The sequence below is a fragment of the Oncorhynchus mykiss genome, chromosome 14, assembly GCF_013265735.2.
Source record: "Oncorhynchus mykiss isolate Arlee chromosome 14, USDA_OmykA_1.1, whole genome shotgun sequence".
NCBI classification, from domain to species: Eukaryota; Metazoa; Chordata; class Actinopteri; order Salmoniformes; family Salmonidae; genus Oncorhynchus; species Oncorhynchus mykiss.
The window spans coordinates 41628084-41655918 of NC_048578.1; the positions used below are offsets into that span (position 1 = coordinate 41628084).

Below are 27835 nucleotides of genomic sequence, written 5' to 3' on the forward strand. Positions count from 1 at the left end.
AGATTAACACAGGACCTCTAAAAATAATTCCACAGTATTTTTATTTAACCTTCAGAACAGATTGAAATAAAAAAAAGATAAAAATAAAAAATATATTTACAAGAGAGCATTACAATAAAAACAGAATACTAAAACATACATGTATAAAATATAATTCAACATACAATAAACAAAAAATAAAAGCATTCAACTACATAGAGGTCCTAAATCAATGATGTAAACTGCCTGAGTGGCACCAACACAGCTAACTGCAGTGAACTCTGCAAAACGTTACACAAATTAGGGGCAAATAAAACAAAGACGTTTTTTCCCCAAATCTGTGGAAACTGAAGGGATCTCCAGTGTTATCCATTCCTGTGGAAACTGAAGGGATCTCCAGTGTTATCCATTCCTGTGGAAACTGAAGGGATCTCCAGTGTTATCCATTCCTGTGGAAACTGAAGGGATCTCCAGTGTTATCCATTCCTGTGGAAACTGAAGGGATCTCCAGTGTTATCCATTCCTGTGGAAACTGAAGGGATCTCCAGTGTTATCCATTCCTGTGGAAACTGAAGGGATCTCCAGTGTTATCCATTCCTGTGGAAACTGAAGGGATCTCCAGTGTTATCCATTCCTGTGGAAACTGAAGGGATCTCCAGTGTTATCCATTCCTGTGGAAACTGAAGGGATCTCCAGTGTTATCCAAATCTGTGGAAACTGAAGGGATCTCCAGTGTTATCCATTCCTGTGGAAACTGAAGGGATCTCCAGTGTTATCCATTCCTGTGGAAACTGAAGGGATCTCCAGTGTTATCCATTCCTGTGGAAACTGAAGGGATCTCCAGTGTTATCCATTCCTGTGGAAACTGAAGGGATCTCCAGTGTTATCCATTCCTGTGGAAACTGAAGGGATCTCCAGTGTTATCCATTCCTGTGGAAACTGAAGGGATCTCCAGTGTTATCCATTCCTGTGGAAACTGAAGGGATCTCCAGTGTTATCCATTCCTGTGGAAACTGAAGGGATCTCCAGTGTTATCCATTCCTGTGGAAACTGAAGGGATCTCCAGTGTTATCCATTCCTGTGGAAACTGAAGGGATCTCCAGTGTTATCCAAATCTGTGGAAACTGAAGGGATCTCCAGTGTTATCCATTCCTGTGGAAACTGAAGGGATCTCCAGTGTTATCCATTCCTGTGGAAACTGAAGGGATCTCCAGTGTTATCCATTCCTGTGGAAACTGAAGGGATCTCCAGTGTTATCCATTCCTGTGGAAACTGAAGGGATCTCCAGTGTTATCCATTCCTGTGGAAACTGAAGGGATCTCCAGTGTTATCCATTCCTGTGGAAACTGAAGGGATCTCCAGTGTTATCCATTCCTGTGGAAACTGAAGGGATCTCCAGTGTTATCCATTCCTGTGGAAACTGAAGGGATCTCCAGTGTTATCCATTCCTGTGGAAACTGAAGGGATCTCCAGTGTTATCCATTCCTGTGGAAACTGAAGGGATCTCCAGTGTTATCCATTCCTGTGGAAACTGAAGGGATCTCCAGTGTTATCCATTCCTGTGGAAACTGAAGGGATCTCCAGTGTTATCCATTCCTGTGGAAACTGAAGGGATCTCCAGTGTTATCCATTCCTGTGGAAACTGAAGGGATCTCCAGTGTTATCCATTCCTGTGGAAACTGAAGGGATCTCCAGTGTTATCCATTCCTGTGGAAACTGAAGGGATCTCCAGTGTTATCCATTCCTGTGGAAACTGAAGGGATCTCCAGTGTTATCCATTCCTGTGGAAACTGAAGGGATCTCCAGTGTTATCCATTCCTGTGACAACTTGTGACGCTTAACTTAATGAAGTTACATATGGAGTTTGTCAGATTGCTTTGTAAATAAATGAGAATACTCTCTCTCTTCTTACAGACAGAGGTCCATCCCACATTTTATACAGACTACAATGATGAGTCCTAAAAATGGTCCCCTGTGATAAAACGTGTTGCTGAATGGTAGACAGCATCCTAGGATTTTAAAACAGACGTTGCCTGTAAAAAAAATATAACCAAAATCCAATACAGGGAGAAGCGTTGGTTTGAACAATCTTTTTCCTGTTTTTAATACTAAGGCGTGATTTATTGAGATATAAAAAAAAAAAACTATCTTGGATCTTAGATTCCAAGTCAAATTTTCTATATCCGTTAGGAAGGACAACTCGTCATCAATCCAGACACCCAGGTACTTATATTGAGAAACTAGCTTAATTTAGGCTCCATTTATAGCGCAAATATGCAGGTCCTTTGGGTCAACATTTCGTGACCTAGAGAACAGCATGAACTTGGTTTTTACTTGTATTTAACACTAATTTAAGATCTGTAAGTGATTTCAGAACTGGATCAAAGTCATGCTGAAGTTCACGAACGGCCTGCTGCACTGAGGTAGCACAGGAACACAACACGGTGTCATCTGCATAGAGATGAATGGCCTGCTGGACCGAGGTGGCACAGGAATACAACACTGTGTCATCTGCATAGAGATGAATGTTACAAGTATGAACAGTGTTTCCTATGTCTTTAATATACAAAGTGAAACAATAATGGACCCAAAGTAGAACCCTGAGGAACACCTTTTTGAATCTCAGGAAATTCTGATTAAACCCCGTCTATCAAGATGGCCTGAGTTCTGTCGCTGTGATAATTCAGATTTAACCCCATCTATCAAGATGGCCTGAAACAATAATGGTGGCAGATGTCTACATCATTTGTATCCCCACCCTAATGGAGTGACAGATGTCCAGATCATTTGTATCCCCACCCTCATCGAGTGATAGATGTCCAGATCATTTGTATCCCCACCCAAATGGAGTGATAGATGGCCAGATCATTTGTATCCCCACCCTAATGGAGTGATAGATGTACTACTAATACTACAGATTCCCATGCTTTTGGAAAACTTCCTGATAACAATGTTACATAAAGAATGTGGGCTACTGATCAAGCAATAAGGGGTGGCTGCACACTACAGCAGACCAGGCTCCAAATGATCAGCCCCTGGGGATGTTATCATGTCTAATGTTAACAAAGCATCCATCTGTATCGGTGAATGTCCGAAAAAGGAAAACTCCTGACCAGCATTTTCATTATCGTCCAATAGATTTTCACCATCTACATCCAAACTACTCTTTTCAAAAGCTGCCTTTAAAATACATCCAAAATATAAAGCTCGCAGAGATAAAAAAAATGATTGATAATCAACTGTTCTGAACCTCGCTGTAATAATCTCAGTCGTCCTCATCTTCAAAGATCTCTGAGAGCAGGAAGTGCTCTTGTGGATCTTCTCTGGACTCGGTCTCCCCTGACTCAGTCTGACTGTGTCGGAGGAGCTCTTCAAACTTGGGCAGAACACTACTGTACAGGAAATCAATGGTCTCTGAAAGTAAAACACAGATACATTAAATTAGTAAATGTGTCCAGCAAACAACAAGATTCTTCCTCGAAGCATCATTATATTTGAAGGGGGGGGGGTGGGGGGCCAATCAGTGGTTTTACATGTGATCACACATGACATTTTCTTAGGTTTTCATCTCTTTCCGAATGTAGAAACATAATTTACACATATGTATACTGCTGGAGATGAATAGGAGGTTAAAAACATGCAGTCAAGACGGAGCTAGCTTATACTTCCTGTCCCTTGGAAGTGATATCACCAGAATACTGATCATAGTGACTTGCACTCAACTATTCTAAACGCATACCTCCAACCTAAAAACAACAACATAGGGATTGCAAAAAAAACAAATGTGTGTATGACAGCAGCTTACACCTACCACAGAAAGACATGCTCTGACGCAACGGCACTTTGGCTACTTTTAGCTTGTGGTAGTGCATCTGTACGTAGCAAGGAGTAACTCCCCTTTAAAACAGGAAAGAAAGGTTAGCAGATAGCATAGCATTCCCACACACATAAACCACAACGACCCTGCCATGTGCTGTTGTACTCCTCACTCCTAGAAGATAGGAAACATTTGGCCAGGGCTGTGCCTCTACTGTACAGATACCCCTTTCTTTGACGATTAACGACCGAGTTTGTAGACAATTAAAACATCTGTGTTGTGTTTAAGAGATTTGAGAATCGAAACGTAAATACTAACATAAAACAGACCTCTGTCAGAGAAAATGTCATTAATAATAAAAATGCAACATTGTCTAAAACAAAGTATAATCTGTGTATAATTAACAACCTCTTACCCAATTGTGTGAGCAATTTCTTCCCAGTCAACATCGGAGGCATCTTCCACCTGCATTGCGTTCAACCTGAAAGGTCAAAATGACATTGAATCAACATTGGCAAAATAAAAATGGTTGACCATGCCAGTTTCATATGCCATTATACCAAGAACAAAAGACTTCCATTGGCCCAGTAAATCAGGACTACGCAGAACGGTAACGCAGAAGGTATATACTATGATTATAAGTCACTAGACTGGGTTAATAAATCATTTTACACCACATTAATAAGTCACCAGACTGGGTTAATAAATCATTTTACACCACATTAATAAGTCACTGGGTTAATAAATCATTTTACACCACATTAATAAGTCACTAGACTGGGTTAATAAATCATATTATACCACATTAATAAGTCACCAGACTGGGTTAATAAATCATTTTATACCACATTAATAAGTCACTGGGTTAATAAATCATATACCACATTAATAAGTCACCAGACTGGGTTAATACATCATATTACACCACATTAATAAGTCACTAGACTGGGTCAATAAATCATATTATACCACGTTAATAAGTCACTGGGTTAATAAATCATTTTACACCACATGAATAAGTCACTAGACTGGGTTAATAAATCATATTACACCACATTAATAAGTCACTAGACTGGGTTAATAAATCATATTACACCACATTAATAAGTCACTGGGTTAATAAATCATATACCACATTAATAAGTCACTAGACTGGGTTAATAAATCATATTACACCACATTAATAAGTCACTAGACTGGGTTAATAAATCATATTACACCACATTAATAAGTCACTGGGTTAATAAATCATATTACACCACATTAATAAGTCACTAGACTGGGTTAATAAATCATATTACACCACATTAATAAGTCACTGGGTTAATAAATCATATACCACATTAATAAGTCACCAGACTGGGTTAATAAAAAAATTTACACCACATGAATAAGTCACTGGGTTAATAAATCATTTTACACCACATTAATAAGTCACTAGACTGGGTTAATAAATCATATTACACCACATTAATAAGTCACTGGGTTAATAAATCATATTACACCACATTAATAAGTCACTAGACTGGGTTAATAAATCATATTACACCACATTAATAAGTCACTGGGTTAATAAATAATTTTACACCACATTAATAAGTCACTGGGTTAATAAATCATATTACACCACATTAATAAGTCACTAGACTGGGTTAATAAATCATATTACACCACATTAATAAGTCACTGGGTTAATAAATCATATACCACATTAATAAGTCACCAGACTGGGTTAATAAATCATATTACACCACATTAATAAGTCACTGGGTTAATAAATCATTTTACACCACATTAATAAGTCACTAGACTGGGTTAATAAATCACATTACACCACATTAATAAGTCACTGGGTTAATAAATCATATTATTACACCACATTAATAAGTCACTGGGTTAATAAATCATATTACACCACATTAATAAGTCACTGGGTTAATAAATCATATTACACCACATTAATAAGTCACTGGGTTAATAAATAATTTTACACCACATTAATAAGTCACTGGGTTAATAAATCATATTACACCACATTAATAAGTCACTAGACTGGGTTAATAAATCATATTACACCACATTAATAAGTCACTAGACTGGGTTAATAAATCACATTACACCACATTAATAAGTCACTGGGTTAATAAATCATATTATACCACATTAATAAGTCACTAGACTGGGTTAATAAATCATTTTACACCACATGAATAAGTCACTAGACTGGGTTAATAAATCATTTTACACCACATTAATAAGTCACTAGACTGGGTTAATAAATCATTTTATACCACATTAATAAGTCACTAGACTGGGTTAATAAATCATTTTATACCACATTAATAAGTCACTGAGTTAATAAATCATATTACACCACATTAATAAGTCACCAGACTGGGTTAATAAATCATATTATACCACATTAATAAGTCACTAGACTGGGTTAATAAATCATTTTACACCACATTAATAAGTCACTGGGTAAATAAATCATATTATACCACATTAATAAGTCACTAGACTGGGTTAATAAATCATATTACACCACATTAATAAGTCACTGGGTTAATAAATCATATTACACCACATTAATAAGTCACTGGGTTAATAAATCATATTACACCACATTAATAAGTCACTGGGTTAATAAATCATATTACACCACATTAATAAGTCACTGGGTTAATAAATCATATTACACCACATTAATAAGTCACTGGGTTAATAAATCATATTACACCACATTAATAAGTCACTGGGTTAATAAATCATATTACACCACATTAATAAGTCACTGGGTTAATAAATCATATTACACCACATTAATAAGTCACTAGACTGGGTTAATAAATCACATTACACCACATTAATAAGTCACTGGGTTAATAAATCATATTATACCACATTAATAAGTCACTAGACTGGGTTAATAAATCATTTTACACCACATTAATAAGTCACTAGACTGGGTTAATAAATCATTTTACACCACATTAATAAGTCACTAGACTGGGTTAATAAATCATTTTATACCACATTAATAAGTCACTAGACTGGGTTAATAAATCATTTTATACCACATTAATAAGTCACTGAGTTAATAAATCATATTACACCACATTAATAAGTCACCAGACTGGGTTAATAAATCATATTATACCACATTAATAAGTCACTGGGTTAATAAATCATATTACACCACATTAATAAGTCACTAGACTGGGTTAATAAATCATATTACACCACATTAATAAGTCACCAGACTGGGTTAATAAATCATATTACACCACATTAATAAGTCACTAGACTGGGTTAATAAATCATATTACACCACATTAATAAGTCACTAGACTGGGTTAATAAATCATATTACACCACATTAATAAGTCACTGGGTTAATAAATCATATTACACCACATTAATAAGTCACTAGACTGGGTTAATAAATCATATTACACCACATTAATAAGTCACTGGGTTAATAAATAATTTTACACCACATTAATAAGTCACTGGGTTAATAAATCATATTACACCACATTAATAAGTCACTAGACTGGGTTAATAAATCATATTACACCACATTAATAAGTCACTGGGTTAATAAATCATATACCACATTAATAAGTCACCAGACTGGGTGAATAAATCATATTACACCACATTAATAAGTCACTGGGTTAATAAATCATTTTACACCACATTAATAAGTCACTAGACTGGGTTAATAAATCACATTACACCACATTAATAAGTCACTGGGTTAATAAATCATATTATTACACCACATTAATAAGTCACTGGGTTAATAAATCATATTACACCACATTAATAAGTCACTGGGTTAATAAATCATATTACACCACATTAATAAGTCACTGGGTTAATAAATAATTTTACACCACATTAATAAGTCACTGGGTTAATAAATCATATTACACCACATTAATAAGTCACTAGACTGGGTTAATAAATCATATTACACCACATTAATAAGTCACTAGACTGGGTTAATAAATCACATTACACCACATTAATAAGTCACTGGGTTAATAAATCATATTATACCACATTAATAAGTCACTAGACTGGGTTAATAAATCATTTTACACCACATTAATAAGTCACTAGACTGGGTTAATAAATCATTTTACACCACATTAATAAGTCACTAGACTGGGTTAATAAATCATTTTATACCACATTAATAAGTCACTAGACTGGGTTAATAAATCATTTTATACCACATTAATAAGTCACTGAGTTAATAAATCATATTACACCACATTAATAAGTCACCAGACTGGGTTAATAAATCATATTATACCACATTAATAAGTCACTAGACTGGGTTAATAAATCATTTTACACCACATTAATAAGTCACTGGGTAAATAAATCATATTATACCACATTAATAAGTCACTAGACTGGGTTAATAAATCATATTACACCACATTAATAAGTCACTGGGTTAATAAATCATATTACACCACATTAATAAGTCACTGGGTTAATAAATCATATTACACCACATTAATAAGTCACTGGGTTAATAAATCATATTACACCACATTAATAAGTCACTGGGTTAATAAATCATATTACACCACATTAATAAGTCACTGGGTTAATAAATCATATTACACCACATTAATAAGTCACTGGGTTAATAAATCATATTACACCACATTAATAAGTCACTGGGTTAATAAATCATATTACACCACATTAATAAGTCACTAGACTGGGTTAATAAATCACATTACACCACATTAATAAGTCACTGGGTTAATAAATCATATTATACCACATTAATAAGTCACTAGACTGGGTTAATAAATCATTTTACACCACATTAATAAGTCACTAGACTGGGTTAATAAATCATTTTACACCACATTAATAAGTCACTAGACTGGGTTAATAAATCATTTTATACCACATTAATAAGTCACTAGACTGGGTTAATAAATCATTTTATACCACATTAATAAGTCACTGAGTTAATAAAGCATATTACACCACATTAATAAGTCACCAGACTGGGTTAATAAATCATATTATACCACATTAATAAGTCACTGGGTTAATAAATCATATTACACCACATTAATAAGTCACTAGACTGGGTTAATAAATCATATTACACCACATTAATAAGTCACCAGACTGGGTTAATAAATCATATTACACCACATTAATAAGTCACTAGACTGGGTTAATAAATCATATTACACCACATTAATAAGTCACTAGACTGGGTTAATAAATCATATTACACCACATTAATAAGTCACTAGACTGGGTTAATAAATCATATTACACCACATTAATAAGTCACTAGACTGGGTTAATAAATCATATTACACCACATTAATAAGTCACTAGACTGGGTTAATAAATCATATTACACCACATTAATAAGTCACTAGACTGGGTTAATAAATCATATTACACCACATTAATAAGTCACTAGACTGGGTTAATAAATCATATTACACCACATTAATAAGTCACTGGGTTAATAAATCATATTACACCACATTAATAAGTCACTGGGTTAATAAATCATATTACACCACATTAATAAGTCACTGGGTTAATAAATCATATTACACCACATTAATAAGTCACTGGGTTAATAAATCATATTACACCACATTAATAAGTCACTAGACTGGGTTAATAAATCACATTACACCACATTAATAAGTCACTGGGTTAATAAATCATATTATACCACATTAATAAGTCACTAGACTGGGTTAATAAATCATTTTACACCACATTAATAAGTCACTAGACTGGGTTAATAAATCATTTTACACCACATTAATAAGTCACTAGACTGGGTTAATAAATCATTTTATACCACATTAATAAGTCACTAGACTGGGTTAATAAATCATTTTATACCACATTAATAAGTCACTGAGTTAATAAATCATATTACACCACATTAATAAGTCACCAGACTGGGTTAATAAATCATATTATACCACATTAATAAGTCACTGGGTTAATAAATCATATTACACCACATTAATAAGTCACTAGACTGGGTTAATAAATCATATTACACCACATTAATAAGTCACCAGACTGGGTTAATAAATCATATTACACCACATTAATAAGTCACTAGACTGGGTTAATAAATCATATTACACCACATTAATAAGTCACTAGACTGGGTTAATAAATCATATTACACCACATTAATAAGTCACTAGACTGGGTTAATAAATCATATTACACCACATTAATAAGTCACTAGACTGGGTTAATAAATCATATTACACCACATTAATAAGTCACTAGACTGGGTTAATAAATCATATTACACCACATTAACAAGTCACTAGACTGGGTTAATAAATCATATTACACCACATTAATAAGTCACTAGACTGGGTTAATAAATCATATTACACCACATTAATAAGTCACCAGACTGGGTTAATAAATCATATTACACCACATTAATAAGTCACTAGACTGGGTTAATAAATCATATTACACCACATTAATAAGTCACTAGACTGGGTTAATAAATCATATTACACCACATTAATAAGTCACTAGACTGGGTTAATAAATCATATTACACCACATTAATAAGTCACTAGACTGGGTTAATAAATCATATTACACCACATTAATAAGTCACTAGACTGGGTTAATAAATCATATTACACCACATTAATAAGTCACCAGACTGGGTTAATAAATCATATTACACCACATTAATAAGTCACTAGACTGGGTTAATAAATCATATTACACCACATTAATAAGTCACTAGACTGGGTTAATAAATCATATTACACCACATTAAATTACACCACATTAATAAGTCACTAGACTGGGTTAATAAATCATATTACACCACATTAATAAGTCACTAGACTGGGTTAATAAATCATATTATACCACATTAATAAGTCACTGGGTTAATAAATCATATTATACCACATTAATAAGTCACTGGGTTAATAAATCATATTATACCACATTAATAAGTCACTGGGTTAATAAATCATATTATACCACATTAATAAGTCACTGGGTTAATAAATCATATTATACCACATTAATAAGTCACTGGGTTAATAAATCATATTATACCACATTAATAAGTCACTGGGTTAATAAATCATATTATACCACATTAATAAGTCACTGGGTTAATAAATCATATTATACCACATTAATAAGTCACTGGGTTAATAAATCATATTACACCACATTAATAAGTCACTGGGTTAATAAATCATATTATACCACATTAATAAGTCACTGGGTTAATAAATCATATTACACCACATTAATAAGTCACTGGGTTAATAAATCATATTACACCACATTAATAAGTCACTGGGTTAATAAATCATATTACACCACATTAATAAGTCACTGGGTTAATAAATCATATTACACCACATTAATAAGTCACTGGGTTAATAAATCATATTACACCACATTAATAAGTCACTGGGTTAATAAATCATATTACACCACATTAATAAGTCACTGGGTTAATAAATCATATTACACCACATTAATAAGTCACTAGACTGGGTTAATAAATCACATTACACCACATTAATAAGTCACTGGGTTAATAAATCATATTATACCACATTAATAAGTCACTAGACTGGGTTAATAAATCATTTTACACCACATTAATAAGTCACTAGACTGGGTTAATAAATCATTTTACACCACATTAATAAGTCACTAGACTGGGTTAATAAATCATTTTATACCACATTAATAAGTCACTAGACTGGGTTAATAAATCATTTTATACCACATTAATAAGTCACTGAGTTAATAAAGCATATTACACCACATTAATAAGTCACCAGACTGGGTTAATAAATCATATTATACCACATTAATAAGTCACTGGGTTAATAAATCATATTACACCACATTAATAAGTCACTAGACTGGGTTAATAAATCATATTACACCACATTAATAAGTCACCAGACTGGGTTAATAAATCATATTACACCACATTAATAAGTCACTAGACTGGGTTAATAAATCATATTACACCACATTAATAAGTCACTAGACTGGGTTAATAAATCATATTACACCACATTAATAAGTCACTAGACTGGGTTAATAAATCATATTACACCACATTAATAAGTCACTAGACTGGGTTAATAAATCATATTACACCACATTAATAAGTCACTAGACTGGGTTAATAATCATATTACACCACATTAATAAGTCACTAGACTGGGTTAATAAATCATATTACACCACATTAATAAGTCACTAGACTGGGTTAATAAATCATATTACACCACATTAATAAGTCACTGGGTTAATAAATCATATTACACCACATTAATAAGTCACTGGGTTAATAAATCATATTACACCACATTAATAAGTCACTGGGTTAATAAATCATATTACACCACATTAATAAGTCACTGGGTTAATAAATCATATTACACCACATTAATAAGTCACTAGACTGGGTTAATAAATCACATTACACCACATTAATAAGTCACTGGGTTAATAAATCATATTATACCACATTAATAAGTCACTAGACTGGGTTAATAAATCATTTTACACCACATTAATAAGTCACTAGACTGGGTTAATAAATCATTTTACACCACATTAATAAGTCACTAGACTGGGTTAATAAATCATTTTATACCACATTAATAAGTCACTAGACTGGGTTAATAAATCATTTTATACCACATTAATAAGTCACTGAGTTAATAAATCATATTACACCACATTAATAAGTCACCAGACTGGGTTAATAAATCATATTATACCACATTAATAAGTCACTGGGTTAATAAATCATATTACACCACATTAATAAGTCACTAGACTGGGTTAATAAATCATATTACACCACATTAATAAGTCACCAGACTGGGTTAATAAATCATATTACACCACATTAATAAGTCACTAGACTGGGTTAATAAATCATATTACACCACATTAATAAGTCACTAGACTGGGTTAATAAATCATATTACACCACATTAATAAGTCACTAGACTGGGTTAATAAATCATATTACACCACATTAATAAGTCACTAGACTGGGTTAATAAATCATATTACACCACATTAATAAGTCACTAGACTGGGTTAATAAATCATATTACACCACATTAATAAGTCACTAGACTGGGTTAATAAATCATATTACACCACATTAATAAGTCACTAGACTGGGTTAATAAATCACATTACACCACATTAATAAGTCACTGGGTTAATAAATCATATTATACCACATTAATAAGTCACTAGACTGGGTTAATAAATCATTTTACACCACATTAATAAGTCACTAGACTGGGTTAATAAATCATTTTACACCACATTAATAAGTCACTAGACTGGGTTAATAAATCATTTTATACCACATTAATAAGTCACTAGACTGGGTTAATAAATCATTTTATACCACATTAATAAGTCACTGAGTTAATAAATCATATTACACCACATTAATAAGTCACCAGACTGGGTTAATAAATCATATTATACCACATTAATAAGTCACTGGGTTAATAAATCATATTACACCACATTAATAAGTCACTAGACTGGGTTAATAAATCATATTACACCACATTAATAAGTCACCAGACTGGGTTAATAAATCATATTACACCACATTAATAAGTCACTAGACTGGGTTAATAAATCATATTACACCACATTAATAAGTCACTAGACTGGGTTAATAAATCATATTACACCACATTAATAAGTCACTAGACTGGGTTAATAAATCATATTACACCACATTAATAAGTCACTAGACTGGGTTAATAAATCATATTACACCACATTAATAAGTCACTAGACTGGGTTAATAAATCATATTACACCACATTAATAAGTCACTAGACTGGGTTAATAAATCATATTACACCACATTAATAAGTCACTAGACTGGGTTAATAAATCATATTACACCACATTAATAAGTCACTAGACTGGGTTAATAAATCATATTACACCACATTAATAAGTCACCAGACTGGGTTAATAAATCATATTACACCACATTAATAAGTCACTAGACTGGGTTAATAAATCATATTACACCACATTAATAAGTCACTAAACTGGGTTAATAAATCATATTACACCACATTAATAAGTCACTAGACTGGGTTAATAAATCATATTACACCACATTAATAAGTCACTAGACTGGGTTAATAAATCATATTACACCACATTAATAAGTCACTAGACTGGGTTAATAAATCATATTACACCACATTAATAAGTCACCAGACTGGGTTAATAAATCATATTACACCACATTAATAAGTCACTAGACTGGGTTAATAAATAATATTACACCACATTAATAAGTCACTAGACTGGGTTAATAAATCATATTACACCACATTAATAAGTCACTAGACTGGGTTAATAAATCATATTACACCACATTAATAAGTCACTAGACTGGGTTAATAAATCATATTACACCACATTAATAAGTCACTAGACTGGGTTAATAAATCATATTATACCACATTAATAAGTCACTGGGTTAATAAATCATATTATACCACATTAATAAGTCACTGGGTTAATAAATCATATTATACCACATTAATAAGTCACTGGGTTAATAAATCATATTATACCACATTAATAAGTCACTGGGTTAATAAATCATATTATACCACATTAATAAGTCACTGGGTTAATAAATCATATTATACCACATTAATAAGTCACTGGGTTAATAAATCATATTATACCACATTAATAAGTCACTGGGTTAATAAATCATATTATACCACATTAATAAGTCACTGGGTTAATAAATCATATTATACCACATTAATAAGTCACTGGGTTAATAAATCATATTACACCACATTAATAAGTCACTGGGTTAATAAATCATATTATACCACATTAATAAGTCACTGGGTTAATAAATCATATTACACCACATTAATAAGTCACTGGGTTAATAAATCTTCCAAAGAAAATAAAACGAAACAATTCTACAACAGCATATATTGAATTAAAAAATCTTCACAAAAACTCACGCTTTGATCAAATCCACTTTAGCCTTTAAGGTTTTCACACCTCCACTGAATGCTGGTTGTCCATGTGCCATTTTGTATGCCATAACACCCAACCTGGGAACAGAGAAGATACAGCCTCTGCCTCAAAAGACAATCTTCTGAATCTGAACGCTTGTGGAAACAAAACCAGGGCGACATTGTCAAAGTGGAAGAATTGTGCAACGTGCAAAAAATAACAATTTGAGTTATAAAGGAGACGACTATTTAACTAGAGTTTAGCGAGCAATTCATCTGGGCTAACTAACAACTAACACGGTGTACGATATAATCATTTCTGATAATTTCCCTGTTTAACATAAGTAACATAGAATCTTAACAGTGCCTATTCCATAAGGTTGACTGGCAAAATAGTAATATTGTCATGCTTGCCAACCGGCTAAAGAGTAATATTGTCATGCTGGCCAACCGGCTAAAGAGTAATATTGTCATGCTGGCCAACCGGCTAAAGAGTAATATTGTCATGCTGGCCAACTGGCTAAAGAGTAATATTGTCATGCTGGCCAACCGGCTAAAGAGTAATATTGTCATGCTGGCCAACTGGCTAAAGAGTAATATTGTCATGCTTGCCAACTGGCTAAAGAGTAATATTGTCATGCTTGCCAACTGGCTAAAGAGTAATATTGTCATGCTGGCCAACTGGCTAAAGAGTAATATTGTCATGCTGGCCAACCGGCTAAAGAGTAATATTGTCATGCTGGCCAACTGGCTAAAGAGTAATATTGTCATGCTGGCCAACTGGCTAAAGAGTAATATTGTCATGCTGGCCAACCGGCTAAAGAGTAATATTGTCATGCTTGCCAACCGGCTAAAGAGTAATATTGTCATGCTGGCCAACTGGCTAAAGAGTAATATTGTCATGCTGGCCAACCGGCTAAAGAGTAATATTGTCATGCTTGCCAACCGGCTATAGAGTAATATTGTCATGCTTGCCAACCGGCTAAAGAGTAATATTGTCATGCTTGCCAACCGACTAAAGAGTAATATTGTCATGCTGGCCAACTGGCTAAAGAGTAATATTGTCATGCTTGCCAACTGGCTAAAGAGTAATATTGTCATGCTTGCCAACCGGCTAAAGAGTAATATTGTCATGCTGGCCAACTGGCTAAAGAGTAATATTGTCATGCTTGCCAACCGGCTAAAGAGTAATATTGTCATGCTGGCCAACTGGCTAAAGAGTAATATTGTCATGCTGGCCAACCGGCTAAAGAGTAATATTGTCATGCTTGCCAACTGGCTAAAGAGTAATATTGTCATGCTTGCCAACCGGCTAAAGAGTAATATTGTCATGCTGGCCAACTGGCTAAAGAGTAATATTGTCATGCTGGCCAACCGGCTAAAGAGTAATATTGTCATGCTTGCCAACTGGCTAAAGAGTAATATTGTCATGCTTGCCAACTGGCTAAAGAGTAATATTGTCATGCTTGCCAACTGGCTATGGCAGAAGTTTGACGTACAGTGCATTCGAAAAGTATTCAGACTCCTTGACCTTTTCCACATTTTGTTACAGCCTTATTCTAAAATTACTTTAAATCTTTTCCCCCTGTCAGTCTACACATAATACCCCATAATGACATCATAATACCCCATAATGACATCATAATACCCCATAATGACAAAGCAAAAACAGCTTTTTTTAGAAAGGTATCCCATTCTTTTCTGAAGATCCTCTCAAGCTTTGTCAGGTTGGATGGGGAGCATCTCTGCACAGCTATTTTCAGGTTTCTCCAGAGATGTTAGACTGGGATCAAGTCCAGGCTCTGGCTGGGCCACTCAAGGACATTCAGACTTGTCCCGAATCCACTCCTGGGTTGTCTTGGCTGTGTGCTTAAGGTCGTTGTCCTGTTGGAAGGCAAACTTTTGCCCCACTCCGAGGACCTGAGTATGATGCTGCCACCACCATGCTTCACAGTATTGATGGTGCCAGGTTTCCTCCAGACGTGACACTTGGCATTTAGGCCAAAAAGAGTTCAATCTTGGTTTCATCAGACCAGAGAATCTTGTTTCTCATGGACTGAGTCCTTTAGGTGCCTTATGGCAAATTCCAAGCGGGCTGTCATGTGCCTTTTACTGAGGAGTGGCTTCCATCTGGCCACTCTACCATAAAGGCCTGATTGGTGGAGTGCTGCAGAGATGGTTGTCATTCTGGAAGGTTCTACCATTTCCACAGAGGAACTCTAGAGCTCTGACCATCAGGTTCTTGGTCACCTCCCTGACCAAGGCCCTTCTCCCCCGATTGCCCAGTTTGGCCGGGCAGCCAGCTCTAGGAAGAGTCTTGGTGGTTCCAAAATTTTTCCATTTAAGAATGATGGAGGCCACTGTGTTCTTGGGGACTTGCAATGCTGCACACATTTTTGGGTACCCTTCCCCAGATCTGTGCCTCGAAACAACCCTGTCTCGAAGCTCTACGGACAATTCCTTTGACCTCATGGCTTGATTTTTGCTCTGACATGCACTGTCAACTGTGGGACCTTTTATAGATTTCCAAATCATTTATAATCAAACTGTATTTGTCACATGCGCCGAATTCATCAAAAATAAATATGACAATCAAATATGATATTGACATATCAAAGATGATTTCTGGCAGGCTGCAAGAGAATGTGCTAGCTGTTGTGATTGGCTCTTCGAGTTTCACTGTAAAGGGTCTGACTACTTCTGCAAATAAGTGTCAGGACGTTGGACTGATGGGGAGGTTTATGACCCCCATAAATATCTTTCCCCTCTCTCTACTCTACCGATGTGACTCGAGTAAAGCCTTTGTTAACATTGAGCATCCAGTTTACCACCAGAGACATTCTTCAGTGGACCAGAGATCCATGCTGGACCACCCGGTCTCCCATATACGAACAATCTACTGAAGCGCAGAGTAAATATTTATTGCCTTCTCCTTTTTCAAATGGGCGGTAATTTAGAATGCATACAATTCTGTATTTAAGATAGCATGGCTTCTCCCTCTGTTCCTCAGTCTTCCTGCTCTTTCACTGAAACGCCACTCCCTTTCCTTTGTGGAACCAGCTGTCATATCTGTTCCGTCCGCTAGGGACGATTTCCTTTATGACATAAGTTGTAATCAATGTATGATTCATTCTGTGTATATGTAATTATGTGTGATTATTTAGGCATTTAGTAAATAAATAATTAAACCAAATTTTGTATTGCTGATTCAACTTGTTAGCCAGGGTTCGTGAAGATATCCAAGAATTTACAACTTTGAGATTAAACTAAATAAGGTGAGGATTAAATATTGACTTCTATTGATGTAAAAGATTACTAGGTCTTTAAGAGTTTATTCGGAAGATAACAGCTCTATAAACATTATTTCGTGGTGCCCTGACTTTCTAGTTAATTACATTTACATGATTAGTTCAATCAGGTAATATTAACGACAGAGAAATTATTTTATAGAATAGCATGTCATATCACTTAATCCGGCATAGCCAAAGACACGACATTGGGTATTTCATATTTTCTCCTTCCTGTATATAGCCGTGTTATTTTCTACTTCCTGTATATAGCCATGTTATTTTCTACTCCCTGTATATAGCCATGTTATTTTCTACTTCCTGTATATAGCCATGTTATTTTCTACTTCCTGTTTATAGCCATGTTATTTTCTACTCCCTGTATATAGCCATGCTATTTTCTACTTCCTGTATATAGCCATGTTATTTTCTACTCCGTTTATAGCCATGTTATTTTCTACTCCCTGTATAGAGCCATGTTATTTTCTACTCCCTGTATATAGCCATGTTATTTTCTACTCCCTGTATATAGCCATGTTATTTTCTACTTCCTGTATATAGCCATGTTATTTTCTACTCCCTGTATATAACCATGTTATTTTCTACTCCCTGTATATAGCTGTGTTATTTTCTACTTCCTGTTTATAGCCGCGTTATTTTCTACTCCCTGTATATAGCCATGTTATTTTCTACTTCCTGTATATAGCCATGTTATTTTCTACTTCCTGTATATAGCCGTGTTATTTTCTACTTCCTGTATATAGCCATGTTATTTTCTACTTCCTGTATATAGCCATGTTATTGTCTACTCCCTGTATATAGCCATGTTATTTTCTACTTCCTGTTTATAGCCATGTTATTTTCTACTCCCTGTATATAGCCATGTTATTTTCTACTTCCTGTATATAGCCATGTTATTTTCTACTTCCTGTATATAGCCATGTTATTTTCTACTTCCTGGTTATAGCCATGTTATTTTCTACTACCTGTTTATAGCCATGTTATTTTCTACTTCCTGTATATAGCCGTGTTATTTTCTACTTCCTGTATATAGCCATGTTATTTTCTACTCCCTGTATAGAGCCATGTTATTTTCTACTCCCTGTATATAGCCATGTTATTTTCTACTCCCTGTATATAGCCATGTTATTTTCTACTTCCTGTATATAGCCATGTTATTTTCTACTCCCTGTATATAGCCATGTTATTTTCTACTTCCTGTATATAGCCATGTTATTTTCTACTCCCTGTATATAGCCATGTTATTTTCTACTCCCTGTATATAGCCATGTTATTTTCTACTTCCTGTATATAGCCATGTTATTGTCTACTCCCTGTATATAGCCATGTTATTTTCTACTCCCTGTATATAGCCATGTTATTTTCTACTTCCTGTATATAGCCATGTTATTGTCTACTCCCTGTATATAGCCATGTTATTTTCTACTACCTGTAGTTATTCACTGAGTATTTACTCCTTGTGTCACTATGTCTATTTTATCTTTAACTCTGCATGGTTGGAAAAAGGACCCGTCAGTCAGCAATTCACTGTTAGTCTATCTGACACATCCAATAGTCTCTCGACAGATTCTACGGTACAATGTATGTTTACAGTCTGTCCATGAAAGATTAGTGAGCGATACATGAATACCAACTTCATCATAAAACACATTGTTGAAGAAAAGTTCCAAATTAAATCACCCTGGAAGATCTTAATGTATTTTACGGTAATCACTGCACTTTGCATAATTATTTTTCACTGTGAAAACGTCGGCCATTTTTTCTTTTGTTTTTTTGCAACAGTTACCCATGAAACTCTGTACTACACACCATTTCATTCGACACTGGTCCCGGTGGCGTGTCTTAACCCTCCGGCATACAACTGTCCAGGGGATGTTGTTGTACAGCTGGTCTTTGCTGACGGTGGCATGCCCTCTGCCAGGCTCCACCTGTCCCAGCAGGTGGTCTCGCACAGCTTCCATTAGTCTCTTCAGTTCTTCCTCGCCCCAAGAACCTAAGTTTGCGACTGAAAAACACACACCAAACAAAGCGGGACCGTTGTTCAGACAAACGCTGGTAACAACATGGCCCAGAAAGTAATGAAGCAGGGTGTCAGGCAAGGAGCAAGAGTCATTATATTTAATTCAAGTTCCCGATGACTTACAAATCTGAGAAAACCGTTTCCTAAGGGGCGTTTCACTCCGGCCAGTCAACTGTGAGATCTTCACCCAATTGTTGCCGTGCAACGTCTGCAGTTTTTTCAAAGAGTAAAGTTCATCTTCGCTGAACCTTCGTCTAAAAATTCATAGAAACATTCAAGTAATAAGTCTGTAACAGCCCAGTGTAACGAGCTTCGTGTCAGGAAAAACAGCACAGTTGTTAGTTCCAATTCAACGTCACTATACTTTTGTACACAGACAAAGCCCATTATTACCGTTGTCAGTTCCTTAAAGTAACTAGCCCAGTCTTACCGGCCCTTGTAACTGCTGCCATCAAACATTTTCCTCCCACCACGAGTATAGATCTTATGCCAAGGCCTCGGGATTCCTTCACCTGGAACAGGTTAGGGAGAGGGGAGATCAGTTTTCAGGGAAATCCCTTAGCATACTTATTTAGCACTGTAGACAATGGTAAAGACCGGGATATAAATGTGGGGATGAAGCTTCATCTGACTAGTTATCATTATGAAGCTGGCTAGAAGTCAACGCACCTATTCTCTCAGGGAATCTGTGATGACTCTTCAGCCTCTGGATGAAAGACAGTTCGTCTCTGAAGCGCTTTGTATGGAAGAGTTTAGCGGCATTCTCAATCCCTGTGAGAGCCAGGAAGTCGTTTATGTTACTCATGAGTTGTCTGTTCTCCTGTGCGCTGTATCGTCCGGTTCGCAGGGAAATGCCTGGAAAAGACAGAAGATTCCACAGAGTCTTAACCTAGGGCTCCAGACTAGCACGTTAACCTAGGGCTCCAGACTAGCACGGTAACCTAGGGCTCCAGACTAGCACGGTAACCTAGGGCTCCAGACTAGCACGGTAACCTAGGGCTCCAGACTAGCACGGTAACCTAGGGCTCCAGACTAGCACGGTAACCTAGGGCTCCAGACTAGCGCGGTAACCTAGGGCTCCAGACTAGCGCGGTAACCTAGGGCTCCAGACTAGCGCGGTAACCTAGGGCTCCAGACTAGCGCGGTAACCTAGGGCTCCAGACTAGCGCGGTAACCTAGGGCTCCAGACTAGCGCGGTAACCTAGGGCTCCAGACTAGCACGGTAACCTAGGGCTCCAGACTAGCACGGTAACCTAGGGCTCCAGACTAGCACGGTAACCTAGGGCTCCAGACTAGCACGGTAACCTAGGGCTCCAGACTAGCACGGTAACCTAGGGCTCCAGACTAGCACGGTAACCTAGGGCTCCAGACTAGCACGGTAACCTAGGGCTCCAGACTAGCACGGTAACCTAGGGCTCCAGACTAGCACGGTAACCTAGGGCTCCAGACTAGCACGGTAACCTAGGGCTCCAGACTAGCACGGTAACCTAGGGCTCCAGACTAGCGCGGTAACCTAGGGCTCCAGACTAGCGCGGTAACCTAGTGCTCCAGACTAGCGCGGTAACCTAGGGCTCCAGACTAGCGCGGTAACCTAGGGCTCCAGACTAGCACGGTAACCTAGGGCTCCAGACTAGCGCGGTAACCTAGGGCTCCAGACTAGCACGGTAACCTAGGGCTCCAGACTAGCACGGTAACCTAGGGCTCCAGACTAGCACGGTAACCTAGGGCTCCAGACTAGCACGGTAACCTAGGGCTCCAGACTAGCACGGTAACCTAGGGCTCCAGACTAGCACGGTAACCTAGGGCTCCAGACTAGCACGGTAACCTAGGGCTCCAGACTAGCACGGTAACCTAGGGCTCCAGACTAGCACGGTAACCTAGGGCTCCAGACTAACGCGGTAACCTAGGGCTCCAGACTAGCACGGTAACCTAGGGCGCCAGACTAACATGGTAACCTAGGGCGCCAGACTAACATGGTAACCTAGGGTGCCAGACTCCAAACTGGTACATTTTCAGTTGGTGGCACCAGCCCATGTTTTGGTCGCACCCCAAAAAAATGCATGAGTGACCTAATATCATAGGCTAATTTATGTGCGTCTAGTCCACCACCTGAGCAAGACACAATGTCTTTAAAATAATACTCACTGCTTTTTGTTCAGCAGCAGGCCCCAGCGGAACAGGCACAGAGACTCTCATTACATTACTGTTAACAAACACTGGTTTCAGCCTCCTACAAAAATAGGACATTTTGAGTCAGATTGTGCAGCTCACACCAACGAGACAAATTAAATAAATGTAACTGTCACATCCAAGTCTAAATCTTACGGTATGCAGACGGCTTTAGGGTGTCAAAACGTGACTAAATGATGTCAGTCTGGAGCCCTGGTTTAACCTACGGGGTCTAAATGATGTCAGTCCGGAGCCCTGGTTTAACCTACAGGGTCTAAATGATGTCAGTCTGGAGCCCTGGTTTAACCTACTGGGTCTAAATGACAATACCTTTAGTCAGTGGGTCAAACACTGAATATGGATCCATGTGTTAAGGGAGCAGAAGTCAATACATCTCTCATACATCTCTCAACACAGTAGCATGTTACATAACATTGCTTACATGTGGACATGTTAGCTACATCATCCTACGATAAACACCACGAGGGTTTAGAGAATAAACCTACCTTGTCTTCGGAATTCCTTGAATCGATCAAGATCATACTTGATCATCGCTCTGATCTTATTAACAGGCCGCGACGCAATATTGGGAACAAACTCTTTGAGCTCAATCATAGCCCTCCATTCGTTTTCACTGTAACATAGAGAGGGGAGAAATACCTAAATAACATCTAAAACATCTGTTTTTGAAACCTCCGAGTTGACAGGGCAGGACAGAAATGCCTCCTCTCTGCACAGAAAGATGTTTCAGATGAAACTCTGGTACACAGCACAATGATTCACAAAGGTCTGGTTTTCACCAGCAAAACCACCTGTCAATGGTTATGTTCACTACCGCCAATAGGGGAAATCACTCTTCAGTAAATGCTAGATTCACTCTTAAAACAAGTGTATGAGGTTCCTTTCTACTGACCTTAGAGCTTTATCGTTTTGCATGCGTCTGCGGTGTTGGGTGCTTGTCTCCACCATGGTTGTATGGAGGCCATCTTGCCCTGTCTCAGATTCTGGTCCAGCATCAGGAGTCCTGTTATCTGACTTAGAGGGGACACTGTCCATTCCCGTGTCGGACTCTCTGCAGCATTGTCTCTTGTTTCTCCTGCTGCCCTCTTCAGCCCCTCCATCCGGTTGTGTTTTCAGCCTCGTTGTCGTTTTCCATTTTCTCCCAGTTTGTTCTAGAATACCTGGGAGCTCGGTTTCATCTGGACAAACGCTCAGTTGAATCTCTCCAACTTTTTCCTTCTTTCGTTTCCTGTTCTCTTTTTCGTTCTTCTGTACCTCCGTTACCACATTTTCCCCTCCCTCAACCGCTTCAGTGTACAGTTCTATGATTTCAGGATCATCTGCTAATCTTAAAACTGTCTCACGGCTTTCCGCTCCCTCTTCAAGCTTCGTTTGCCTGTTCTTGAGCTTCTTCTTACTCTTTATGGCCTCTACGGGCACCCTTACATCTGAGACATCTACTGCAGACGCTGAGAGGCCACTGTCCATCCCCTCTTCTGTCTCTCTGTCATTACGGGTTTGCTTTTTCTTCCAGCTACTCATCCCCCCCGCGGCAACAGTCCCTCCATCGTCTCCCACACGTTGTGTGTGAAGAGTGTTTGACTTTCTCTTAGTTCTCTCTTCAGTTCGTTCCTCAGGATCTGGTACCTCCATTTGCTTCTTACCTTTCTTCCTCTCTTTCTCCACCATGTCCAACTCTGTCACCGTTTGCCCTTCACGTTCGGGTTCACGTTTCACATCCCTCGACCGTGTCAGGTACCACAAACGAGAATGTTTCAGGAACGGCTTTCAAGTAAAAAGATGGGATGTTGGAAACAGGGAATCTCAGTCGCCCAGTTCTGGAAACAGGGAATCTCAGTCGCCCAGTTCTGGAAACAGGGAATCTCAGTCGCCCAGTTCTGGAAACAGGGATTCTCAGTCGCCCAGTTCTGGAAACAGGGAATCTCAGTCGCCCAGTTCTGGAAACAGGGAATCTCAGTCGCCCAGTTCTGTAAACAGGGAATCTCAGTCGCCCAGTTCTGTGGGTGTTGTCGTCCCCGGCATGGTGGCAGCTGTTTAACCGATTTGCTCCAACTATAAAACACAAAGACAATATTAAACTAAGCCGGTTAAACTGAACTCTACGACTTCCCATGGAGTTGATCGGCGACTAGCGCAGGCAGACTGGGGCTTCGATGTCAAATAAAATGAAGTAACCCAAAACGATTGATTTCAGCACCCAAATAGCCCGTGATTACACACAGCATTGTATTTCAAAACACACACACACACACACACACACACACACGAGCCTGAGCAATGGAGCAGTTGCATAGGTATGTTTTTGTACTCTCACTTTGAGGAGAAAATTATCATAATCCATTGGGTAATTTGTCATTTTCAAATAATTAGTAATGTTTTGAGCTAGTCTGTATTAAAATAGATACTGTCCGTTTTATATACGATATAATAATTAACAGATTGCATTTTGCACCCCCCCCCCCCTCAAGATGAATGGTTCTGCCCACCGGACAGGTGTTCTACCCTCCCACCCACCACCGTTTTGAACATCTTGGAATATACTATTTAGAACAAGCAGCCGATCATACTAGTTATCACAGCTACAAAGTCATAAAGACCGTCTATTTTTTACAATTTATCTTCTTGAAATGTGATTTTAAACCTAACCATAACCCTTAACCACACTGCTAAGCCTATACCTTAGCATAACCTTAAAGAAAGAAATATATATATTTTAACTTTGCGGCTGTGGTAACTAGTGTAAACCCGGGAGAACACAACAAGCATGGATGTAATAAGTGTAAAACACATTATCTAACTGGGGATAGCTAGCTAACATAATGTCACAAAGCATTATCTAACTGGGGATAGCTAGCTAACATAATGTCACAAAGCATTATCTAACTGGGGATAGCTAGCTAACATAATGTCACAAAGCATTATCTAACTGGGGATAGCTAGCTAACATAATGTCACAAAGCATTATCTAACTGGGGATAGCTAGCTAACATAATGTCACAAAGCATTATCTAACTGGGGATAGCTAGCTAACATAATGCCACATAGCATGATATGCTAACCAGGTAACATTCATTCTGAAATAACTTCATATTTCTTAGTTCTTCAGGTATTAGTTTATAAAGACTTGAAATTGGCGTGGGAGCTAAGTAGCTAGCAAACTACCAGCAAGCTCCCTATTCCCACAAAATCATGCTGTGGGGATGGTTTTCAGCGGCAAGGACTAGGAGACTAGTCAGGATCGAGGGAAAGATGAACGGAGTAAAATACAGAGAGATCCTTGATGAAAACCTGCTCCAGAGCACTCAGGACCTCAGACTGGGGTGAAGGTTCACCTTCCAACAGGACAATGACCCTAAGCACACAGCCAAGACAACGCAGGAGGGGCTTTGGGACAGGTCTCTGAATGTCCTTGAGTGACCCAGCCAGAGCTCAGACTTGAACCGAGTTGAACCCAATCTCTGGAGAGACCTGAAAATAGATGTGCAGCGACGCTCCCCATCCAACCTGACAGAGCTTGAGAGGATCTGCAGAGAAGAATGGGAGAAACTCCCCAAATACAGATGTGCCAAGCTTGTAGCGTCATACCCAAGAAGACTCGTGGCTGTAATCGCTGCCAAAGGTGCTTCAACAAAATACTGAGTAAAGAGTCTGAAAAATTATGTAAATGTGATATTTTTAAAATGTTTAATATAGTTGCAAAACATTTTTTTTTGCTTTGTCATTATGGGGTATTGTGTGGAGATTGAGGGATTTTTTTCATCCATTTTAGAATAAGGCTGTAATGTAACAAAATGTGGGAAAAGTCAAGGGGTCTGAATAGTTTCCGAAGGCACTGTATCTAACTGATGGGATACACAAGCTACATTATTGCCAAATGACAAGGGTTTTCAACAGAAATAAAAATGGACTGGTGTGTTCCAACAACGAGCTGCAGTTTGGGAATGATTGCATCTTGGCTACTTTACGAACTGCTAGAGCCATTTAGAATTGGTTTGCCCAGGGCTTGGCTATAACCTGCCTAAACATAGACAGGTTCTGAAATTATGCAGTTTCGATAAAGACAACGAGCATATTTGAATCTGAATCATTAAGCCAAGTCCTACTCACCAAACAGATGTCGTGTCCGTAATTCATCACCATGTGTGTTCAATGAGGAATGGTCCTTTTACAAAAGTCTAAATAACAGGTAGAATAAACTAAATCAAACATCTGTATATTGTAAAGACAGATTTTTGATTGCAACACTGAAAAAAAAATTGTCTTTCAACTCATTGAGCCCCGTTTCAAATGATCACTGAGAATAACTGTCACACACAAGATGCGGATCACTTCGCAATGGCATCTTCTCTATATTTTATTCTGTTATATTACATCATGGGTTTTACTATAGAATAGGAGTCTGTTATATTACATCATGGGTTTTACTATAGAATAGGTGTCTGTTATATTACATCATGGGTTTTACTACAGAATAGGTGTCTGTTATATTACATCATGGGTTTTACTATAGAATAGGTGTCTGTTATATTACATCATGGGTTTTACTATAGAATAGGTGTCTTGACTGAGAGATGGGCTCTGGAAATAAGAGCGTGTCTGCTAAATGAACAAACCAGGGCTTTATCATTGCACATAAACTTCTACAAACAAGCTCCACATGGCTGAGGTTACTGCCTTTATCAGGTCGATAATAAGGTTCCAATAGATCAATATTAAATGGTAGCTTTTGACGGAATAATATATATTAGCAATTAGGACTGTAATGGTTATGATAAACATATATTTTTTAGAATTTTAAATGTAGTTTCTTGCATTTTCAGAACCAATTCTGCAGCCCATGCGCACACGTTTAAAAACATTTGTTCACACGTGCACAAACACCGTTCCACGTATGATCAGCACAACTAGCTAGTTAGCTGGCCTGGTTAACTACACGTGATAGACTCTAGCTTACTAGCTAAATAAGCAAATCCGAGATAAATCTCGCAAAGAAAAACAAACAAGCACTGACCTGAACGAACACACGGGAAACTAAACTCAGTTTCACTCCGTAGCTTCCTTCTTCTGTTTGACGCGTTAAGGGCTGGCGAGCCCATCAGCAGACCACAGCGCCCCCGGGTGGATGGGGTGTTACTATAACGGACAGTCAGACCCACCAGTTCATAACATAAATAAATGACTACGATGTGAGGAAAGAAACAGTGTGATCTAGGATGATCATGTATTGAATTAACTGAATTGATAGACAACAAATTATAACACAGGCGACTCCTGACATCTGCAGCGGCTTGGGACTGACGTGACAGCATGCACTAAAACCAGAGAATGCAGCCACTGCAGTCCCTCATAAGGCCGTGATTGGGAGTCCTATTGGGAGGTGCACAATTGGCCCAGCGTCGTCCGGGTTTGGTCGGGGTAGGCC

General features: G+C 37.3%; 1 protein-coding gene across 3 annotated transcripts; it reads right to left on the reverse strand.

The window, feature by feature from the left end:
* Nucleotides 1-314: 314 nt before the first annotated feature.
* Nucleotides 315-27788, reverse strand: LOC110487963 (transcription termination factor 1). Of its 3 annotated transcripts, XM_036943570.1 has the most exons (12): nt 27425-27788; nt 26521-26588; nt 23306-24465; nt 22899-23026; nt 20893-21078; nt 20654-20735; nt 20347-20477; nt 20013-20208; nt 14902-14994; nt 4212-4277; nt 3791-3876; nt 315-3393 (listed from the first exon to the last, which is right to left on the reverse strand). In XM_036943570.1, exons 3-12 carry the CDS (start codon nt 24079-24081, stop codon nt 3245-3247), a joined length of 1893 nt encoding a protein of 630 aa, XP_036799465.1. In that variant the 5' UTR covers nt 24082-24465; nt 26521-26588; nt 27425-27788; the 3' UTR covers nt 315-3244. The 3 variants fall into 3 exon arrangements, with proteins under 3 accessions (XP_036799465.1, XP_036799463.1, XP_036799464.1); XM_036943568.1 differs by lacking the exon at nt 26521-26588; XM_036943569.1 differs by lacking the exon at nt 27425-27788 and having other exon boundaries at nt 26521-27365.
* Nucleotides 27789-27835: the final 47 nt, after the last annotated feature.

Excerpts from the sequence above, each read along its gene's own strand:
- LOC110487963 (XM_036943568.1), bottom strand. The coding sequence starts at position 24,081 with ATGGTGGAGAAAGAGAGGAAGAAAGGTAAGAAGCAAATGGAGGTACCA. Across the intron at positions 20,478-20,653 it reads GGCAGCAGTTACAAGGGCCG|ACGAAGGTTCAGCGAAGATG; the intron begins GTAAGACTGGGC and ends ATGAATTTTTAG. Across the intron at positions 3,877-4,211 it reads GAAATTGCTCACACAATTGG|GGGAGTTACTCCTTGCTACG; the intron begins GTAAGAGGTTGT and ends CCTGTTTTAAAG.